The sequence below is a fragment of the Melanaphis sacchari genome, unplaced genomic scaffold, assembly GCF_002803265.2.
Source record: "Melanaphis sacchari strain LSU unplaced genomic scaffold, SCAv2.0 Contig121_pilon_pilon, whole genome shotgun sequence".
NCBI lineage: Eukaryota > Metazoa > Arthropoda > Insecta > Hemiptera > Aphididae > Melanaphis > Melanaphis sacchari.
Window position 1 is genome coordinate 388,812 of NW_020270481.1, and position 25,799 is coordinate 414,610.

General features: G+C 27.9%; 1 protein-coding gene and 1 long non-coding RNA gene across 2 annotated transcripts in view; both read left to right on the forward strand.

Moving 5' to 3' along the window:
• Nucleotides 1-7,195, forward strand: part of LOC112590868 — a 34,076-nt gene extending 26,881 nt beyond the window's left edge. Inside the window, exons 3-4 of the long non-coding RNA XR_003114478.1 lie at nucleotides 5,149-5,317; nucleotides 7,156-7,195. This is a non-coding gene — a long non-coding RNA (uncharacterized LOC112590868). The remainder of the gene's footprint in view (nucleotides 1-5,148; nucleotides 5,318-7,155) is intronic.
• Nucleotides 7,196-17,552: 10,357 nt separating this feature from the next.
• On the forward strand, nucleotides 17,553-23,609 carry LOC112590867 (the record flags this gene model as incomplete). The annotated part of the gene is made up of 2 exons (XM_025334448.1): nucleotides 17,553-17,662; nucleotides 23,164-23,609. Coding segments are annotated over 2 exons (258 nt in total), but the record flags the coding sequence as incomplete, so codon positions are not given.
• Nucleotides 23,610-25,799: the final 2,190 nt, after the last annotated feature.

A 25,799-nucleotide genomic window follows, 5' to 3' on the forward strand; every position in this document is an offset into this window, starting at 1 on the left:
GTTTATATAAATATGCACGTGCACACATAAACACACACATAAACCTATATACACAAATATACATACATATGTGCATGGAGAGGGTATACATATATGAAGTGCAGTTATTTGAACTAGGTGCACGGTACACGATAAAATGCTACTATATTGACCCACATCTCTTAGCCTCGGTGATCCCATACTCGCCGAGGAAACGGTTTTTCGGTTTTTCTTATAAGAAGAATAAACACGCTTACATATGTGTTTTCTTCGTCTTACAAACGTATAGCGTAGAAAATTTCCGTTTAGCAGAATCAAATTTGAGTTGTTAGCTTCAATATTACAACGAATAATTTACCATATAATATCAATTTCAAGAACATCATCTATTGTTAATATGTTGAATTTATACAATATATTAGTTTGGCTTTTGATTATGAAATAAATTACTGTTAAACAATGATTTTTAACGAATTGAATGGCCACATTGTTACACTTATAAATGCGTAATATTGTATGTATTGCTTATGTTTAACGTTTAATCAGGGACGAAGTGGCCCACCGGGGATACTGAGAAAAATTCCGTTGACCTGAAGAGTATAAATAGAAAAAACAATTTATTTTATTCAAGAGATGAAAATTTTGAATGGCCTAATGGAAATTTATTTTCCTAACCTAAATGTTTTCCCACTCATTCCCTGCGCTTAATTATAAGTTCTGTAATGGTTAACCGAAGATCCAAACCTCATGGTTAAAACTTTTCGTTATTCAATTAAATTTTTTCCGATTTCCAACATAATATTACACATGACATTAAAAATACTATCCCGCATTATTGATTTCGAACCTATCTGTATTATATATTACTATTATATTCCTATAAACAGAAGCTAGTAAAAGGCTATTCTCGAATCAACACGACTGAATTATTAACCGTTTAAAATTATAATAACTTCACAACTGTTTATTTCCATCGTGATGATCACTATTATCCAATGGACAATAATCAACTTATTGAAAGTGAAAGGATAACGAAGTTACTGGTTTAAATTAGTTAACCACCGAGGGACACTTTGTATCTGAATTAAACTGTTTGGCGTAATTCCTGTTTGACACTGATATAGTGATATATATTTAACACAATTACAATATTAAATTCAGTGTCAATAAATATTTTTTTCTATTTATGACATTATTCACAGATAATTTAAAATCTATTGATTTATGGTAATTTCATTTTATCAGATGTTTTATTAAATTTATAAAATAATAGAATAACAATAATATTAGACTATTAATTCTTAAATGTAATTTCATTGTAGTTTAATGTAGGAATATTACAAAAATAAATAGACGAATTTTTTATAATTTTAAATATATTAATGTGTTTTCTACATTTTCGATGATTTTGTAAAATACTATATTTTTTCAAAAAGTTAAATAGACACGTCATTTTCATTCTACATAGATTATGTAATATATATATTATTTTTTTTTTTAAATTTGTTTTACAGCAATAAATAAATTTATTTATAATATTATGCATATAATATAAAACATAAAGAAAACAAATAGATATAAAATATTCAAACACAAAAATATGACGAAAAAAATGTACAAAATTCATTATTTGTAAATAGTATAACTTGTAATATTAACTATTATATTTATATTAATTTATAATACTATCAAGTTTTTAATAATTTATAAAAACAAACAATTTTTTATTTTTTAATAGGTAAAATTTAGTTAGTTGATTTAATATACAATTTAGCTCTAAGCTTGAAAATTTCTTTCAAAAGAAACTAAAAGGAGACTTTATTTAACCTGTCTACTTCATTTAGTAAGTAGTAATGTATTACAGTGGTGAAACGTGCTTGATGACTAAAGACGAAAAGATAAAAAACACAACCTTTGAAAGGAAGACTCTTGAAAAGGAGTTCACGAATCCACATATATATTATAGTACAGAAACCGGAAAGTATGAATATAGAATGAATAATGAATGCAAATATCAAGAGAGAATATTCAATGAACAAAATATCCAAAAATATTTTATGACAAGAAAACTACAACGATCCAAACTCTTTGGCGAGCTTGGAAAAGTTGGATGATACAACCTAGTAGTTAGTAAACAAAAAAGGTCGCGTAACAGAAGAATAACTCGAAACCGCCGGCTAAATAATTGTGTAAAGAAAGATTTAAAACGGTCGGATGATTAAATGAAACAGTATGACTGGAAGAAGCAGACAATAGTAGTCGCTGGAAGGATTTGGTAGAAGCACTAAAAGACAAAAGCTTAAAAATAAATAGTTATTAATACAAAAGTTTATCGCAAATATGAATAAGTACTGAGTCATATACGTCTTAAATTAATAAAAACCGCCTTTGCAATACACTTCTGTGTGTGTAAATAATACATATTATTATACGCAGTACACACGTGTTCAATGCGTATTATATGTATTATTATTATTATTATTATTATATACAACCAAGTTTCCTACTACATCACGATCCGCCTTGTCTGTACACGATTCGTACAACTACAACTGTGGACAAGGATGGCGCAGGGACGGCTCCGTAGCGGCGGCAGGCGGCGTTGTGTTTTGTGGGTATATGTGGGTGCCGGTGCGTTAAGGGTCAGAGGGGGGTCGTAGGGGGGTCACAAAGGCGGCGAGCACTCTACGGGTTCCTACTACAAAGTTTCTTTCTCCCGTTTTACACTGTCTCGATGTCTGTTGTTGATATTAAAATTCCATCCGTGTGCCTTTCGCGTATAACACGAACGTCGCCGTCGTCAGATTGAAATTCAAGGCGTGGCGGTATATTTCGCATTATACGAATATGTATAAAGTATGATGCCGCGTCCTGAATACGTTCTACACACCGACCGGGGTGCATGCACCGTACTGTGGGGACCGGTGGGAGGAAGAGCTCTTTCTCGAGTTTTGCACGATAAAATTTATGCAAAGCCTAATAACAAACAAAATGGCTGCTTCTTATGGCGCGGATATACTGTGTGTGTATGTGTGCACAACTCGGAAACGTTAAATTATAAGAACAACAAAACTTTTAATTGAGTCTTGGTGCGTCTTATTTAAAATATATTAATAATCGTATCTGGTGTTTTATGCGAGTAAATCCGGTACGCGCCGAGATATCCATAAATCATAATGTTGGTAGTCGTTAGTTGTATTGCGATTGGATATTATTTGCAATTTGCATTACCGTTTAGAAGAAAATACGTATATAATAAACAAAGACCTAATAATGTAATCATCACCTACAAATATGATGATTCAATAGTTTGTCATACGTATTGTCAATGTTTGAATACCAAAATGCAATGTCACGTTTTTTTCGATGGTTAGTAATGATAAACTATTGAAAAACTTCAAAATAAATTTAATAATATCAATAATTTATTTGGATTTACTCTAAAGTTATGTACTTATGATTCGAAAAAACCAATAACTTCTCATAGTAAAAAAAAAAGTGATTTTTTATTTTTATTTTATTTATTTATTTAAAATTACACTCCAAAAGAGTAATGGATAAATATTTACGAAAAAATATGAATAGATATAATAATAAATGATTTAAAGAAAAAAGTATATAATAAAAGACAAAAGTATATAATATTATATAACTAAATTAATTAAATAATTATCGCATGAAACTGTGAATAATAATTACCAGATAAAATTCTTATAACCATATTTTTTTTTTTACTTACCTTAAATCTTTCGCTAAAAAAATGTACTTTTTTTATTTTTTTAAAAATGACCACTCGAATAAATGTGAAGACCAATTAACGTCATAGCACTAAGTTATTTGCTAAGTTAAACATGAAACACACAGGTGCATTAAAAAATGATTCATACAGTTTCAAATGGTTATACACATTTTATAATATAATTGGTATTTTACTAGGTAATATTATTTGAAATTGAGTTTCTGGTGCTCTTAAATATTTATGTGACTTTTTTTATTCACTAGTAAACTACCACCAACAGTACTATATATTCCACATAAAGATTTTTAAATTTGTCTACGGTTGATAGTGTTTTTGTGGTATGTACATGGTAACTTTAATAAATCTCTGAAACTACTGAAACATGATGTAAGATCCAATACCCTAGATAGTCATGTCAAAAGGATTGGATTTTATAAATTTTAATAACCCTGTATTTTAATTTATAAATGTTACTATATGTGTTAATTATATAAAATTTATATCTATTAACTGTCACTTAACATACTTTCGTTTAAATACCTAATATTATTATTTTTTTTTTTTTTTGCAAAAATACAAAAAATAAAAATATAAATGACCATAAAATTTTGATGTTCTACGTGTTTTAACAAAAATTATGATACCTACATCTTAAACGACTTAAACTATTGCTAAAATCCAAATATTTAATATACCTAATTTTGATCGTGAAAAATGAGCGGAACGATAATATTAAAAAAAAAAATACATTTTATTTAAGTTTGATTCGACTTTGAAAATTTATTTTTATTACTTTTACGAACTAAGTATAATAATTTACGGATTTTTTTTTTAACGTATTGCATATAGGTTAGGTTATAAATATTTATTTAGTTATAAATTTTTATTATACGAAATAATGTGAAATACAATTTTAATTGATTTAAGGTATAATTATCTATCATAGTTTTAAGTTTAATAGCTATTGCTTCCATTTAAATGTTAAATAAAAGAAAAAAAAGTCATAGCTTAAGATGAAATTTATTTTATATCAATAACTCTTAAAATACTATTAGAATTACACAAATAACACACTGATGTAAATTATGTGTAGATAAAAATATTGTTTTTATATTATTTTGATAATAATTACAAATTGTCACTACTTTGAAAAATAACGCGGCTAAGTACAATATTTAAAAATAAGATAAAATCATAAGTAATATTTAAATTAGTCTACCCAGAAAATATGATTCGTTAGTAAAATATTACATATAAAAAAAATAAAATGAAATACATTCATATTGTTTTGACGAAATATAATATTTTACCTTTGTTTTACCCGTATTTTTTTTTTTTTTTTTTTTATCTTATCTTTTCTACTGATTATTAAGTTAAAATTAAAATTGTTTTATGTAAAGCGTTTGTTCACGTATTAAATGTTTTTACAGATATAATATGATCTTAACCCATAATGGAAGCATAACACCTGAGGAAAAGTCAACACACTAGAGTGACTTAATCAACGCTATCCGATAAGTCTGTATTCTAATAAGTTTAACGGCTTCTATATATTATAAACTTTGCTTTACGAGAAACAATGATGGTTAAATGGTTGAAGTATAGTATTATATTTTGAATTATTAAATATTATATCATTATTATAAAATAATTTATTATTTTTATATTTTTAACTTTCATAAAACTTAACTGTAATAAATTAACACAATGGTATAACAAATATCAAATTTGTTACAATCTAATACAAAATCCTATCATCACAGTTAGTATGTCCGTATATTTTTGAAACGTTTTTGAAAGAAATACTAATACAACCTTTGGACATTTGAAAAATGTTTTGTCCTTTTTGGTTTTCTTCCGGTATCCTTTAGGACGCGCAAATCCTCTTTCCATTTCACATCTACCATTCCTGCCCACTATAAAATTGTATTATACAGTTGATTTACGGGACTCCATCCGAGAGAGCACCTTTTGATACATTATTACGTAATAAATCAAATTTAGCGCCCGATGTTGGCGAAAATTAAGACGAGTCGGCAATGTGAGAGAGGGAACCAACTGCAGTGTTGTCGGCGACGAGGGAAAATGCTGTGGGCGGCGGTAGGTATAGCGGTGAAGGGATCCATAATTTAAGACTTTCTGGGCACGGGCCCCCGAGTTTAAAACTAATTAATTTTACCGCGAACTCGTCGGGTTTCCAACTAGACAGACTGAAAGAGAGAGAATAAGAGAGCAAGTGAGGACGAGAGAAATATATATGTTGTCTACGCGTAGTGTGTGGGCCATGGCGAACACTTAAAGTCGTCCGAGGTTGGTTGAGGGTACTCTGGCACACAAAATTCCTAAGTTATTATTCGCAGAATATATTATATTTTAGAATGGGACTACATGTATTCTGTATGTATATAAATATATATATATATATACCCTAATACGTGTGCGAGAGAAAGAGAGAGAAAGACGATGACGGCGCGGGTAAAGAATACAACAACGACGGTGACGACGGCAACGACGACGACGCCGACGATGGTTAAGGGAATAGAAAGGGTGGAAAGTTTGCGAGGAAAACTTTGCGCCCGAGAAAACCGGATAAATAATAATTATTAAGGATTCCGCCGCCGCCGAGCTTCGTGTGCCGCTGTCGCTGTCGTCATACAACCCATCTCCTCGCCGCCACTGGTCTCGTTGTGTAGTGGTGCCGGAGGCGTCGCTCGTCGACACGATTACGACGACGTTACGTAATTATTCAGCAATATGTAACAATGTTCATATCTCGAAATTGAATTATCAGGTTCATTGGCGGGAATTTAATTTTTATTTTTTATCGCCAAAATGAATAAATTACGCTGGAAATTAGGCTAGCGAACCCCCTTAAGTTTACCAGCAGGTAAATCCCTATTATATGTTTCCCAACCAGTCACCCTGCTACAGCTACCACCGCATCTACCTCTTCCTGCCACAACATCATGCCATTAAGTAATGATTCCGGTGGAAGCAAACACTTAAATCTATTTAGAATGACGCTTTATGTGTGGTGAGAAAATGCACGTGAAATAATTAAATTCAATAGCGCTATTATTTACATCGTTCATTCAGAAAACTGTAAATATATATTATTGGTTTAAAAAATCTATTACATTTATATGATACTAATTTAAACTAATTTGTTTTTTTTTAATTTTTTATTATTAAGCAAAGTCCGCTACGTCAAATTCTTTTGAGCAATACAATTGAACTTATACATATTTACAAAGATTGTAATTTACATTAAATGTGTTATAGTAGATGTATTACTCATTTAATAAATATAAAATTATAACTATATATTTTTTAAAAAGGTCTAAAGATTTGCTCTTGGTGAGAAATTTAAGTTTGACCAGATATTTATATTGATGTTCAACAGAATGACATTCTGAGATTAAATTTATTTTTTTCAGAATACTTTCAAGAAAATGAAATATATTATGCTTCTCGTACAAATATAATATAATACTGTTTACCTAAATCAAGATAAAATATAATATTCTCTTCTATTCAATAATAAACGTCGAAAATGTGGTGGATATCCGATTTGTCTGTCATGCGGTTTTCCTTTAAAGCCTAAAACTATAAAGGGACTAAATAACGTTTGTGGTTGAAGCGTGGTAATATATACGAGAAATTTTGAATAAACAATGAAAACTTTTAAAAGGTGACCATTATTAATAATCTTATTCAAATTATATTAACTTAAATTTTCTTGACATATTTGTTGTTTTTTAAACGTATTATTCTTAGGTTTAAATATTTGTTTTTATTATCATTATTATTTTATTTTTTTTTTTTGAATCAAGGATGACATTTTGTAATATATACAACGCATGTTACAAAGAATAAAGATGTACAAATATTTAAAAATTTGATACTGAAAAATATAGAATACAATAACAACTAACCGATTAATTGTTAAAATGAGTATTATTTTGTGTAAAAAATATATTTGTTTTCCAACCAAACCGAAAAAAACATCGAATTAACCTGAAGATATAGCAACAATGTTGAATGTATTTAAAAGCAGATAATCAATCAATAAGTATGTTATATGAATGTATACACTATTATTTTATATAGATAAATTTTATAAATTTTTATTTCAATTTTAAAATCAAATTATTTTATTAAAGGTAAATAAAAAACATCATAAAAATCATGTTTCGTCAAAGAGAAAAAAATCTCCGTAATAATCAGCAGTATAATTTTAATATATAGAATTACTAACTAAATATTAATATGCAATAATAATAATAATAATAATAATTATTATTATTATTCAATTAAAGAAATAAATATTACAGAGTAAATAATATCTCACAATAATTAATTACAAATGATGAATCTTTTCAAAATGTGATGACTGTACTTGTACAATAGAAGTTAGATTCTAAGCCAGTGATAGTAAAATTACTTCAGATTTTTTATATTATTAAGTTAATAAAAAATTATTTTCATTTAAATTTTGGCTAGTACAAAATTGGATAAAAATTATTGTTAAACATTATTTACTTTGTATTATTTATTTGTCTGATGGAATAAATATTATGTTATCATTATTATATTACTATACAGTCGTACTTTCTATGTAATGTTTCTTCTACATAATTATAATATTTGCCATTAACTGTCTGAAACGAAGAGACAATCATTAGGCATAGTAAAAAAAAAAAAACAATGAGACATATCTAATTGAAATTATAAATAAATCTAGCCGACAAAAGCATCACTCGTTTTCAACGGGCTCATAAAATACGGGCATTTTCTTGATTTACTAGTATCCGAGATACATTTGCACTAACCAATGACCCACAAACAAAAGGAGTTTGATTTACATTTCTAACGTTGCACTACATTGGTATAATATTATTGCTATTATTATTACACAAACGATGGTTAAATATATTTTAATGATATAGTCGTCATTGATGGGCTTTATTATGTCATACAAGCACAATTAAAACGTTGTTTGACAGATGCTATACGAAAAATACCAAGTATTATTAAATCGTAGAGGTACCGAGATCAACAACCGTTCTATAAAACATTAATAATAGTAAATAATATTGTAATAATAGTTTAGTCGCCGATCCAAGAACACATTCGAAACAAAACACTACCCTAATAAACAGCAACTCCGATCGTGTCGGGCTTGTGTACGGAAGTAGATACCTACATGACTGTAGTGGGTGTAGGATGTTTACCCCACCGTTATTTCAGGTTTTTTTTACAAAGTTTGTTGATAACCTTGATATATTGTTTGTTATGGCTATCAATTATAATCATATTTTTGATAAAATATAATGTTAGATCTACGTTTGTCGCACTGCTTATGATGACGATTACCTTATTTTGAAGTTCATTATAACAACTACTATGTACAAACCCTTTTTGGTTCAATAAATATCAATAATATGATTTATTTCCATAAGTAAGACCAAGGTTGTAACTGAGGAAGGTTTTGAGGGTTTTAAAATTTCCTTTAATTTTTAAATTTTATTTTTCTTAAGAAAAATTATAAAAAATAGGAATTTCTAAGAAGTATATTATTATGCAATATTATTTTCATCGCAGCAAAATATCAGTAATCGTACATGTGGGTATGCAAATGCCAACCATTGCATTCAAACTAGCTCAAAAATTTAATTTTTAATCTCGAATAAAAATTATTATTATTATTTTATTTTCAACATTTAATATTTAGTTGTTCGTACACAAATGGAAATTTTAAAAGCATAATATAAACTCAGCATTCACTCAGCTTAGTACTTTACTTGTATTCTAGTTAAAATATTTTAAATTTAGTATTACTTCATTTCAATCGTAATGATTTTAACGTAAAAGAAATTGTTATAATTACAATCAAATCGGTTTGACATTTTCATTAAAATTTCCATTGTGTGAAAAAATATAATACTAAAATATTTGTCTCGAATACTAAATGGTATAACATAACTTCAATATGCGTACACGTTGAGTTTAAAACTACAATAGAAGTTTAAGATTATTTTTCGACATTTTTTAAACTACTATAGAAACTTTAAAACTTAGCTGAATTTTTAATGAGCTATTCAATTTATGCACGAACATGGGTCATCCATTTAAAGAAGTTTTTGAGTACACTTAAATTTGTTCAAAATGTATCGATGATAATATAATTTCCATTAAATCTGTTCGAAAAAATTAAATAAAATTAATATTAATTGTTCAGAATATTATATCTGTAAAGACAAAGATTCGGCTTATTATACTTTTTAGGTTTGAAAAAAAAAAATAAAAACTGAACCGTATCATTTTTTCTAATAATATCATAGCGTAAGTCTATTTTGGAGAGTACAGAGGGATTTATTAAAAATACTTGTAATTAACTAGAAAATAAAATAGGAGAACAAACCCGTGAGACTGAACAAAAATAATGTGTATGGTATTCGTGATGTAAATGTACAACTTTTAAAGAAATCTACATATCATTTGACGTGTGCACATACAATTATTTACACGCTTGAACACCCATCTCCAATTCATCGCTTACCACTCGACCGGGCTACGTCGTAAGTAGCGCGTACTAAAGGCACGTTATCGGATAATAACATAATAATATATTATCGGTTATCACACGCTGGAATGTGCGGAAATTCGATTTTGTCGGTTGCCTTTGCAGTGAATTCAAACGGTTGGTGCGGCCGTTGCTTTTATACGTCGGATTTCGCGCTCAAAAACACCGTATAATACGCGGTGCATAGGTACACACGTGTATGTATATTATTTTATATACGTACGCGTAATATATAATTATATTATATTATATTATATCCATTAAAATGTCTCGTGAATGATTGTTACAGTACAAGTGCTCCCGGTTTCCGCCTCCTCTACTCTGAAATCGGCGCACAACGACACGTCTAGTGGGTACCTATACTATACTTATATAATACTACACTCTAATCGCTCTGTACATGTCAGCTGTAAAGACCGTTGTCGCGCCGTTTTTGTGTCGGCGTATTCTGTATAGCTGGCGTATATTATATTATACATAAATGTGTGTGTGAGTGTGTGCGTGCACATTCAAAGAAAATAATTTTGCGCGCAACGGTCTTTCTCTCTCTCACACACGCACACTACACCCTTCCTACTTCGAGATCACACCTTTTCCTCCTCACCGTTTTACGACCACCATACGCCGACCTTTCTTCTACGAGTTCTACGCGTTACTTATTTAGTATTGTATATACGTATGGCATTCGGGACTAGGTACGTAACGCATATAAATATATGTATATGTATATGTGTGTGTGCGTGTGTGCGTGCACTGCCCGGCAAAGGCAGTGGCGGTGTCGGTGTACACACGCACAATACAGTCGTGTGCGGCAGTGGTGAAAGTTCTAACGGAGAAATTCCAAGGTGGAACGCTCGCTGGTAATTGACTTGCCGTCCCACCCCCTTAGGTCGATTTATCACGAATACGAATGGTTGGTACCTACCACCGCGCGTACACTCGCGCGGATGCCCGTGTTTTGTAAACGGGCGAGGCGGACGAGGTCGGGGGATAGTGTAATTTCGTTGCCTTCAAGCGCACTCTTTTGAGTAATGCCATTCTCGGGTCGCAGCGGCGACGGGGGAGGCGAGAAACTTCCAACTTGTAATTTATGACTCGGTAGCGCGCGCGTTTTGTATGCAACTTTCTTCGTATACGCACACATGCGCGCTTAGGCTCACACTGCACGTACTCGACGACAACACACACCTACATTTCACGTCGTCGTTGAGGAGAGGTTTGTTGTCGAAATAATTATTGACGAGCACCGGAGACTTTTGTCTCCGGCTCGACCCGGGGATTAATCAACCGCCGTTTCGCTACACCCTCACCATTCTTCTACTACCACCACCACCACCACCACCACCGCCACCACCACCACCACCACCACCGCCACCACCACCATATCACAGCCGCCACAACGTCGTCGCTCCATGGTCTATTTAGCCACACCCGAACACTCTGAACTCCACACTCACATTTGGTGCACCGCCACCACCTTCAGTCACTACCGGAGGAAATGACAAAATGACTCGCCGACAACACGACGATGACGTATAATTAAAGTCCAACACAAAACTAACTTGCAGTTCTTCAACGACGAAGCATATATAATACCGCGCGCTACTATTTCTAACTTTCCGTTCTTATGACTTTTAGGAGGGTACACGCACACACACAGACATTTTTGAGTGATCTTTCTTCCTATAGTTCCTACCTACAACAGCTTGTTCAGTTTTTGCCATAGTATTACTCATATTATACCGCCTTTATAGACATAACTCATATCACTATTGCTTGTCTTGAGTGTAACTTCAGCTACATCACTGTAAGATATATCGTTATCATATGAATATGACCAATGCACTCAACGAGGTATTGCTTTTAACGAGTGATTATATAAAGTACAGCATGCACTTCACTCGCATATGCGAGAGATATCTTTAACAATGGTTGTGCTATAACTATACTCACATTTTCATAGTCATAACATTTGTATTTTTAAGTCTGTCTAGATTCCAATGGATATTAAATAAACTCAAATAAGCAGGAAATTTTTCTCGAAAAAAAAACTTTATTTAAAATTAATATATGCACATATCATTTATGTATTGTGACATTATTTTGATTAAACATTATAGCACTTTTCTTAATTTCCTGGCTGGAAATAGGTATATTGTATCTTTCACGAGGATAAACTTTCCTGAAATAGTCATAAACTGTGACCACGCCAGGAGTATATACTTTACCACGTAACTTTCGATAATCTCATGATGTTCTTTTATTTTTATTTATATATAACATAGATAAATTAAACCATTTAAAATTAATTTACAATCGATTAAAAAGTTTAGCTCAAAATACAATATCGTGTACCGGAAAAACGTACGGTTATCACTGTATTATAAATAAAGAGTAACTGAATATTTATTAATCGACAATTACTGATATATTTTGATAAATCTTATGTTAGTTTTATAATTTAAACAACATTTAAAATTCATTTGTGTACCTATATCAGGTTGCCACCGATTTTTAAAAACTATTATCGTAGTTATATTAATAGTATGCCAATTATTCATGACTCATGATACAGTCTCTTTTGATCATTGATAGAATTTATAATATCCCAATAATTATATTAAAATTAATTCTACTTTGAACGCTAACAGTTTAAAAATATTAAATATATTTTCATTTTTTGTAACACATTTAGAAAATCGAAATTATTGTATGCTGTGGTTATTAATGAAGTACGAAATAAACTTATCAGCAGTATCAGTGTAATTGATTTTACACTTTCTAAATAGATAAGAAATATTCCAAATAAATAATGTCAATTTACTGAACATGTTATACATTCAAATAAATTATATTTTATTCGTATATATATATTTTATAAAAATTTAATTAATATATTGTATGTATTTCAGTAGATTTAAAAATAAAAGTTTTACATTTTAATGACTATAATCATTTAATCAATAACATATTTTATATAATATTATTTTCAAACCAACTTAATTATTTTTATTTTATTTTGACGTGGATCTACTTGAAAGTCGTAGCACATAGAATATAAATTGTATAAACAAAAATTGTAATTTTATCAGCTTTCGGCTTTGTAGTTTCTACAAATACAGTAGGTAAATATTATTATGCAGGCAAAGCAACGCTGAATTTAATTTATTTTATTTTATTATTGTAAGAGTGTTAATACATATTCAAATACAACAATTGAAAACTTATTTAAAAAGTAATAATAGATAAATTTGGATTTATTAAGTATAAACAAAAATGAATCCTCGATAATAATAAAATATCAATAACTGACTTTGTCTATGTTAAAAAAAAAAACAATATTTTTCTCAATCGAAAATTATTTTTATTATACTTAATACATGATTCATTTAAATAACCTGAATAACTTGTAGTAGGTTCTACTTTAAGTTAGATGAAAATAAACTTTATACAATAACATTAGATATTACGTTGAATGCATTTTACAATTAACATATCAGTACATAAAACTAATTATGCATTAGCTGTTCTTATAAACAGAATAATATCCATTGCTAATGATCTACACTTGATTTTTTTAGTTTTAAATTTAGTTCCATTAAATCTTCAATATTTATACTAAGAACATATTTTAAACTGTTCATTTATGATTTTATTTCTTTTCATTCATTATCATAAGTTTTTATCTATACCAAATGAAAATTATTTCCATGTTTAAAATGTTCTTTATAGATAGTTAATAATTTCATGTAATTGCAATATTTTACCCGTACAATATATTTATAAATAAATATCATAAACCAACACTATTTAATTTATTATCTTTTCATTGTTTCAGATTAAAATTCAAAAAAGAAATAATAAAATATTTACTAAAAATTCATATCATAAAAACTATATTTATGCACGTATCATCAAATAAAAAGCAGTTTAAACTTAATTTCAGATCAAAACTTTAATCGCAATAGATTGGGGAAAATTTCTCCCCAAGTCCAGACAAACCTTTTCCATACTTTTCAGACTACCGTAGAAAACAGATTGGTAAAAACAACAATAACAACAGGTGATACCCGGTCGGTAGTCATAAATTAGTACTTCATTTCTCTCCCCTTTCTTGCGGTTTTTTTTTTTTTATCCCAAACAGATTTTATTGTAAAACAATGTATATCACTTCACTTTCTGCATTGTGTGGTTTCTCTATTTTTTTCTGACCAAGTTTATTTATATTTTTTAACCAATGCATATACAATATTTACGATAATACGCATATTATATAATATATATATATATGTCTATACAGTAATATTCTATTTTGATACTTAGGTATTGTATACAATATAATCTGTATAATAATATACAAAATGCGTTATTTAAATGTAAACAGTAATAGAGACGAGCCTCTTTGATATATTATTATTTATTAGTTAATATAGGTACGTATCTATATTTACCAATAATGTTTAAGCTACATAAACTTAACTTCAATTCAATGCAATATCATTATAAACAAATCAAAGCTTTTTGAAACAAACTGAATTAATAGTTATGTCAATTCGATCGAGTCATAAGTATTAATTATCATTGTACGTTCGAAATTATGTCAACAAAGTGGAATTCTATATTACAGGTTCGCATTTCGCTTAAAAAATCTATCAATAATATCGATTACCTTCCACGAGTATTTATTATACATCACAATTTATTTCTTAAAAATTATTTCATGCTACTTAATAAAAAGCATATTGTATTTATTTTATTATATTGTAAAACCTACCACCATCTAGAAAACGTGTACTTGCGATTTTACGAATAATTATTACGATACATACTATATTACATAGGCATTCTCCACGAATAATTCGAATATCGAAAATATTACAAAACTTTTGAACTGTCGGATGAGAAGTTATGTATAACAGTTACCATACACTGTGGAATACCCTTTATATTGTGAAAACTTTACGAAACGCTAGAGGGATTTTCAATTATTATTTTAGATGAATACTTTAGAAATTTCTTCGAACGTCCCATGTTCTATATCGTATCTCATTTGCTATATCGAATATTATACAATAATATAATACTTCTAAGAGTAGATCTTCAGACTCTATACCTACTTATAAACTCATTTTCAATCGTCTATTATAAATTCAGAGTTCGACACTTAAAGCATTTATATAACCGCATTGTATTTAAATGCGTAGTAAAATATAGCTGAATTGAAAACAGAAAATTAAAATTAGTTCACAAATAATTCTAATAAGAAATTTTATTTTACATAATATTATAGAAATATTTTTTTACAACATTTCGATACTTAAAACTTAAAAGTATAATTAATGATAGTTTTTCATACTCATAATAATAACATTGTAATAATAAAATTTTCATTAATGATGTTTTAATTATAAATAATTACAATATTTTTATATTACTTATTACTTATTTCATGTATATAGTTTGGTTTAATTATTTAACCATAAAAAACACGTTATTTTCTTACTCATTTGTAAATTTATATTGTACATATTAATTTATTATCAGACATTGAGTGATTCTTTTATCAAACAACACTCATTATTTTAAAATCTATTAACGTTTTTAAAAATATTATTGTTACATAGATCCTAGTCGGAATAAAATAAAATAAAAAATGTTAAAAAAAATTATATTTTTAATATTTTTTATCGTTATAATTTTTTCATTTTTTTAAGGTTTTTACTTTTTTGAACAACATTATACATTTTTAATGAGATAAACTTTATGCAGGTTACCCATATACTATTCCACTCCGTTAACTTAAACTTAAAACACTTATAACTCAACAACTCCTTGCCTGAATTTCCACTTTTATCTTATCGAAAAGTATTTTTCTTCAAAATATGAAATTATAAATGTATATCTTAATTCAAAATTTAAAAAAATAAAAAATTTAAAAAATGTTTTATTTTGAATAGACTTTATACATACTAAAAAAAATATTTTCAATAACGTTGATAAGTAATGAGTGTTATTTAATGAAAGAATAACTTTGTATATATTTATTAATAATTTAAATATGAATTTTTTATGTGACTGTAAGCATTTTTAATTGTATAACATTGTGTCGTACCTAAATGCATTATGTTTCCATCTCAATCATTTTTAAAATATATCAATATTTACGTTCATAAATTAAAATTCTACATTGTTAGCATAAAATATATTAAAGTTAATTGGCAAAATATCAATACTAAGAGTAAAAATATTATTTGGATTCTATCGTTGGTTTTTACGATATTTTAGTATTTAAACAATTTATAAGTAATATGTAAAATACTAAATAATGTTCATTGTTTGGTTAAAATTTAAAACACTGTAAAATCCCATCGGAAAAACACAGTTATTGTTCATACCATTAATAATAATATAAGATAATAATTAGCTTTTATTTTTAAATCTAAATATACAAAATCAGAACTATTAAAAGCGAATTTGCTATATTATCCATTTGTAAGCCGGGGATAAAACATGCCGTAAATAGTAAAAGTCGTTTGAGTTTAATTGTTAACTACTATATTTTATATTACACCTATTTTATAGTAGTTTTTTTTCAAATCATTGTTAAGGATTATTATATTTTATATAAAATATTTTAATAACTCGGGAACTTTATTCACATTTTGATTTAGATATATATTAATAATAAAATGAAATAAAAACTATCTGCTTTATAATTTACGGTTATAAGGGTTGGTCTCAATTGGAAAAAATAATAATAGTTTTGTATTGAAATATTAAATTCCTTATACGATGTAAAATAATTAAATATTTAAAAACACATTTCTTAAATACGTTTATTAGAATTCGAAAAATTGGAATTTGATTCAATTAATTTTTAACAGAAAAAATAAAAATCAATTGCAGTTATTAAATACATTTTTTTCAATTATTTTTTAGAACACGATTTGACGTCAAATTTTTAACAAAAAGAAAATCTTTTAAATCCGTATTGATTGCAGTCATATCCAAACAAGAAGAAGAAAAAATCAGCGGATCTAGAATATTGCATATTTTAATATTAGTATGTACTCTAATGTAATTAATTACAACTACGTAAATCATATTAATCGCACGATATTTGCAATAGGAACTGCAGCACCCAAAGCAGATGGCGAGTCAAGAATCTTACGGAAGCGTTCGATTTGCAGTACAATAATAATATTATATCTATATTCCATAAATATATATATATACATATTATAACAAAGCTACTTGTACAGATCACCGACAAAATCCTCTGCGACAATAATAACAAATGACGGTATTATTATTTCTCCGACAATTAAAGCAGCGCGTGGTTCACTCCGGCTTGGCCGGTATGTACATATATATTGTATAATACAATAATAACAATGTAATGGTCGTTTAAATGCGTCGTCACTCGTCAGTGGTTTGCTTGTATATATATATACAGAAAGAGATGTACCCCCATACCATCATCGTAACGTATTATACGTAATAATATTTTAAATCGTATCCCGATGTCTCGTCATTTATCGAACTCAATCGTCCGGCAGCACCGTGAACGGCGATTAAGGACCGAATCTGCGAACGACTATAATAATACGTACGTACGTATTTATGTACGTATATACGTAGGTACCTTCTTCGAAAGCGGGTGGCGATGAGTCGGAAAATTAACGAATTAACGCGAGGCCGGTGGCGACGCGGATCATCGTGAAAATATAATCGCCACGACGACGTCGTCGGTGGAGGTGTGGAGGTGTGGCGGTGTGGCGGCGTCGGCGGCAGGGACGGTCGCCCGTGCACATTATGCGACGTTAAAACGATAATGGTGAACATCGTTGCGGACTCGTCGTCGTGATAATGGTCGGCAGTATATTATTTTGTTACAGCTGCGACGAAGTAATCGCCTGCAGCACGGGAATGCGATCAAAAATCCGTTTCGATCGCGTACGCTGCTGTGGACGACGACGACGACGACGGTTATAATAAATGAACATCGACCGAGACGAACTGCAGAGACGCAGTAGTATTCGTTGCACACTGCGAAGCAGTAAGTTTCAGTTCAGTTTTGCGGCAGATTTGACGAGGACACACGAGTTCAGATACGATTTTTCCACAGCCCTTATCGAGCCCAATAAACTCTGTAAAATTAATTTGTGACCTAAGTACGACTGGGTTTGAAAAAAAAAATTGTCGTCAGTCGAAAAATAGAGTGGAGTGGGTACATCGATAATCTATTGTGAACGTTTTAATGATGACAAAAATAAATTTGAATAGATTGAGAGTGTTTTGATGTACCAATTAAAAATCCGTAGCGATTTAAACAATTGTGGAAAAAGAACGTTTTTATGTAAATATATACAATATACAAATAGCTTATTATATACCAAACTAAACTAAAATTGTGTTTTCTTATAGTATCGACTTAATGAATAGATGTCGTAAAATATTAAGGACGTATGGATTTCACATTAGAAAAAACTTATAGTGAGCCAAATAAATATTAAAATACTAAATTAAAACCGAAAGAAAAAATACGAAAATAAAGATTGGACTTATTCGTTCGACCTAATGTCTATCAACCAGCTAGAAGTTTACGACCAATACGACCAAAAAATCAGTATGAAAATCTAAAAATATATATTCACAATTAAAAAATATTACGAATGGATAAAGAAACTAATAAGTAATAACTATACATAATATTACGTACCTATTAATATAACACAATAATATTAAATATCATCTATTTTTTTTAAATACCTTTTCTAATTGATTTAAATTGATTTTCGTATCTTGCATTGTTTTTCCACCTCGACACGTACTTTACACACGTTCATACCGTTGATTTTGCGCCACGAAACAGAACAGTCGTGAGTTTTTTGTTCATGGTATTTTACGTCTCTAACTATTAATTTCTAAAGTCGTTATTGTTGATGTTGTTATTATACATTTTACGCATTTACCGCTAAGTAGTTCAACTGACCAAAAGCGGGGTTAAGATATTTACACCCTCACAACATTTGCCGATTTCCACAAACAAGTAGATCGTTGTTGATTCGCGACCGTTGCAATAATTAAGATCGTTAGTACTTTTGTAACTAGTAAATCTGTAGTGCTCTTTATATAATTCCAGTGGGACTCTGTAGATATTGCTACTGACTTTCTAGGAATATAATGAGCTTGACTTCGAAATGAATAAATATTTATACCTATAATTAGTATAGTTCGTGAATGTAAAAGAGAAAAAATTCTGAAGAGGAAACATACTTAGGATTATTAATAAGTTTTGGTCACTCGATTTGCCTGGCGTCGTTCACCTCAAAGGTACAGGTTACGTAGTTTTATTAAAATTTAAATTTCAAAACAATGATTGTATCAAATAGCTGTTTAAAGTCGAACCCAGTTATTTATTTTACACCCCTTTTGGCACTCTGAAAAATTAATCAACAGTCGTCAGTAGTATTTTCAATCACGTAAAGACTACAAATAAAATCAAAAAATCACATCACTAGATTCGATTTTAAACATTCTGTATGGAAAAGAGTTAATATAAATTAATTATAAAAAATTGAGAAAGAACGCTTCACTCGGGATTTAAAATGAATGATTGTATTTTGTACAGGTAAGCTGTATTACTATGATAAAGTATGTTATTCTAATATAATTTTATTTCAATAACCGTTATTATAGTTTCTTATAGTAAATTATTATTAAACCCTAAAATGTGTATAAACTGTTAGTTTTTTTTGTTTTTTTTTAGAAACAACTAATATTTTGTACATCATTGACAAAGTTTTATGAAATCGATCGTATTGTTTCGTAACTGCAAAAACCGTAAAATGATCGTCCGAGTTTAATTAAAATGTTTTACTCGCCTTAACTTTGAACTCACGATACTGCCGTACAACCACATTGAAGAAACACGCAGAAGTTTCCGCTGCACATTAAAGTAGTAAGTTGTTAAACAATATTGAAAAGACTAAGAGAGTACCTACCTACACTTATTGAAATGGAAAACTTAACTACAGAAATTAGATGTTAATATGAGTAATATTCAATGAATTCGATTCTAAAATATTAATTTTATTTGTCTTGAAAATATTTTTTTGTACACCTGCAATTATTGACAATTTTAGAACTATCATTCTTGGATACATTTTTTATTTATATTTAAAATTATTAATAAATTATTCACGCGCTACAAAAATAAAACTCTTTAGGATCTGCTACAACGTTAAAAAAATGTTTGTAAAATATAAGTCATTAACTAAGTATATTAGAGGATCTATTCATACAAATATATCTATAATACGTTAAAATACGAATTGTTTAATATGATTATATTGAGTTTTTTCGCTCTCCGGGTAAGGAGAAGTGTAAGAGATAAATCTCTTCATATCATTACTTTTTTTTAAATCATAATTTAACTGACTATTTTTATAATAAAAACTAGTGTTTTTCATATAGGTGGCAAATATTATGTATTTTGTGTTAATTATTAAATAATTATTTATTTGCTACATTTTTCCATATTTATTTTTTTTTTTTTTTTTTTTTTTTTGAAACCGACCTTTTTTTAAACTTTTTTTTCCATTTTTTTTTTTTTTTTTTTTTTTTTTTTGTCGAAACCGACCTTTTTTAAAACTTGTTTTACAACATTTTATCTTGACTTTGATATTTGAACCATATCGCTAAACTAAAAATATAACAAACAAAACTTCAAAGTAAAAAATTAACTTTCTAAAGCAGACGTAGATGGTTCATGTTTATATTAATTTAAGTACTTCGAATTTTTCAATATTATCTACTAATTATGTTAAGTCATTATTTTACCCAATGTCATCATGTGTTTAAAGGTATACTAAAAACATATATGTACAAGAAATATGATGACCGAAGTAATGAATAAATTTATTAAGTAGCTACTATTATTAATTTTCTCATAATTTAACGTGATTTATTGGAATTGTTTCAATGAGTTAACATTATTTGTCATCTGTGAATGAGATTACAGGTTTGATCTCAAAGAAGTTATTTAAAAATTATGCCTTAAAAATCAAGTAAAGTTGATATATTTATAATAAATGTATGTCAAATATTATTTTTAATATACCTCATATTTAAAAATTTTAAATGTTATTTTTAAAAGCATATCAATTTTATTTGATTTTTAAAACATAATTTTTAATATTGTTATTATTATGAGAGAGTTAAGAAAGAGCTGTACAATTGTGACAAACTTTACGGTATATTTTTGTATTCTCCTCAGTTGAAATTTCCTGAGAATCCCGCTGACATCAAGCGCCAGGTATAATATATAAATACAATATAATCCAATAATAATTTATTAAGCTAATGTTTATTGTTTTTGAACATTTTCGCGTATCAAAAAAATTATATTGGTTAAAATTTACAACATAATATTTTTGAGAAACAAATTAAATTTACACTATTTTTGAAGTTTTGTATACTTTTTTAAATATTATTTTTAAAAATACACAGTAATAATTGTTTTAGGTACCGAAAAAATGACTGTTGAATAAATAAATATAAATCACTAAATATATTACTAATATCATGTTTATATACTAGGTAATTGGATCTGTAAAAACGTTCTTAGCAAATATTAAAATATTATAAATATAATTTTAATCAAAATGTACGTAAAGTTATCGTTATTTTAAATCAGTGATTAAGAAACAAAACTGTTTATATTACATACATTCTGTATTTTATATAATATTATAAATATTTTTTAAATATTTTTTAGGAGATGAGTCATTTCGTCGAAATAAATAATTACGTGGGTCGTCCATCAAAAATATTTGCGCACGGCATTTTGCAATATGTTCAAGATTCTTTTCGCAGCTCGTTTATGGTAATTTTATTATTGTGCATCATTGTAATAACTAATAAGTCGTATCATTAGTCTATTAATCCATTTGGAAGTTTGGCCTTTATTGCAATAATACATAAGTGGCACAAAGACGGTTGAATAATATTATTGTCTAGTGTCACAAACTCGTTCACTGATATTATTGTGAAATTTATAGACCACGGTAAACTACCGTTCGACTATAGTCGAAACGGAATGATAGTCTCTTAAAGTCCTAAAAACGGAACGAATTCAATCGCCAACCATAATGGCGTGACCGGTAAATCATCTGAATTATCCGAACTTTAATAGATTTTCTGCTGTATAGTGCACAGTAATAATATTGTATTGCGCAAGTGATTTTCTGTATAATATACACTTATATTTTAATTTATACAGGTAACCAATTACCATGTTATGGTTTATTCGTTTGTATTTTCCGCCGCTGTGCAACGCTGTTAAAACATCAATAAGTGAGTATATTATTATTCGATATAAATCATAATATTATAAATATTATTACACGTCAGCTAAACAGTCCATGCCTTAACGCCAATCACTGAAATAATAACGATAAAACGGTAATGTACGATTCTGAATATGTGTCCGATATAAAACTCGATCGGCGCCGCCGAGTGCACATACTTTAACTGTAACAGATAGGTAGTATATTATTACGATAAAAATAAAACCAGTGGTCGCTATATGAGTTATAATTTTTATTTTTATTTTGTACGAACCGCGTCCCGATTTGTACTTGTACTGTCCCTTGCCAACAAAATGAAACACCAACTAAAATACCTATAATCAGGATAGGTAAACGTCAATTGGGACGAATCAATGACCGCATACTATTTTTCTTAGCACGATTTTGATCCATCGATTTAAAGATTTTAGGATGAACGTTAGAAGGTTGAAAAAAGAACAAAGAATGATATTAATTTATTCATTAATTTCACTTTCAGGAATCAGTATACCGGCAATATCATTGCGTGCTGCCATCTGCGTGTTACATCGCGAGCAAAACCACCGAGGACACCGCCATCTCACGAAATCAGAACTCTCGTTAAAAGCTGATGCTTCTAATAAACGTAGAACTTTAAATTACTCATTACATTAATGTTATATTATTCATTATAACGAAACATCGTTCCTCAATATTGTATAAAAATGAATGACCACCTAAATCACATTTGGCTCGATAGCTTATTCAGCTTGCGAATGAATTTAATAGTGTTATTGATTATTTTGTTTCTTGAATTAAAATAGATCCATACGTATTATACTTGAGTTGTGTATGATTTTAATTTATAATTCGATACATCAAAAACATTATTTAGTAACGATATGCAATATTACAAGAGAACATCACAATCGCATTTGCTGTCTCCGTCCTACATAAGTTAAACTGTTAAACATAACAAATTTTCATCCAGCAAAACAAATTCTATATTGATAATTTTAATATTTAAGTTAATTATTCCATTATTAAGCTTAAGGTAAAAATATTATTATTTAGGTCTTAAGGCAAATCATAAGCTTTTATTCGTATTTTATTAATTATGTAAAATATTGAAATTTTAAAATGTTTACAATCGCATTAAAATTAGGTTAACTCACATAAATGATAAACTTTCAAGCTAACAAATAACGAAACAAAATTGCTTTTAATGAACACAGATATAGGTTAGTTTGATAGTTTATAAGACAAAAACTACCCTTTTAACGAAATATGATTTTAGTGATATTAATAAATATATAGCTTAGGTACTACCAATTATCATAATAATTTAAAAACATTTATAAAATATTTTTGGCTATCAAACTAGTATTTTTAACAATATTTTTTATATTATTTTAATAAAAATTTTTTTGAATATTTTAAACATCTCACAATAATACATTTATTATTAAATATTATTAATATTATCTATACATTATGTGGATTGTATTTAATAGTACGTATAATAAAGCGAAACATTAAAACATATACGTATCTATATGCATCAATAGCAAAACAATAAAAATAAACAGAATAATAAGATGCTAATTAATTTAACCTATATCATGTAAAAATTTAAATTTAAAATGCAATCATTAGTTATTACAAAATTTCGTTAGGTTAGATTAGGTTAATCAAAAATTTAAACATCATTAGTAATTAGTATACTATATTATTATTTATTTTAAAAAATTGTATTTTTAATTATGGTAGTTATCTGTATATTAAAAATAGTATACTGATACTGAATAATTATACAAAATTCTGTTATGAAAAAATCTAATACAGTAATGTCTCTATTTTATTACATTTAATTTAAAATATATAATACGTAAATAAAATTGTTATTATCTATTCGTTTAAATATATAATTTCTACGACTATAAAAATACATATGTATGTCTACATAATATGTAGCATAGAACCAATAATATTATAAATAATAATTTTTCTTAGTCGTTTTTTGTAAATTATTTCTACCAGTCGGATTGCTTTGTAATTGTTATTTTTGTATGATGATTGAGCTTTTAAAATTTCTGTTTTAAAACAAATATCATATAAATATAATTCTTAAAATCTGAAGACCTACACAATATTTAAATTTAAATATTTTTATAAGTTCAAACGAAGGCATTTACAGAAACGTAGATTTCATGATTATTTACACATCAATACAAATTTAAATTATACTAAATATTGATATACACACCAGTACGCCACGATAACATGACACGTGTAATTTTATATCACCGAAAAAAATACAATTTTTCAATAAATACTAAAAATATTCTTAAAAAAACATTTAAATAAATGTTAAGATGAAATCTCTTCCAAGCTATTGTTAAATAATTACTGAAATTCTCATTTAACGGAATGATATATTTATTTAACTCGTATTTCATATATTCACATAACTTTTTTTAATCAAACCTTATATTTATTTAAATCATAATTATTATAGAACAATGTAATATTTATTTTTTATTTTTTTTTTTTTTTTAAATAATTTATTTTTACTTAAATATTTAAATACTTGTATAATATTATAATGAAGAAACTTGTTAATTTACATAATATTATGATACACCTGTTTTAATGATTTTTCTATTTTTTTCTATTATTATTAATAATAACATTTAAATTGAGTAAAAAATTTGACGAATTCAACTAGCAATATTAAATACTTTACCAAAATTACACAAAATACAAGAAGTTACTTTCACTTACCGTTTGGTTTAAAAAAATATTTTTATTTAATTTAAAAAAAAAAAAAATTTGTATTTAGTTAAAACACCCAATTACAAAAAAAAAAAAAAAAAACTGTGAAAATTTACATTTATATAATTATAACTTCTAATTAGTCTATGAGATGCTTGTTATTATTTAATTTTCATTTCAATTCATTATTCGTTATAAAACATACATCCAAATTTAGATTAATTAAATACTCACAAACTATAAACATATTGAACTATGTAATATTGTTTGATTAGAGTATTAATATTAACTGCTATACTTAACCTAAATCCAGTAGTCATCAACTATTTATTAAATAGGTAGACATTTCTTTGTTGACTACACAAATAATATAGTAGGTATGTAAATT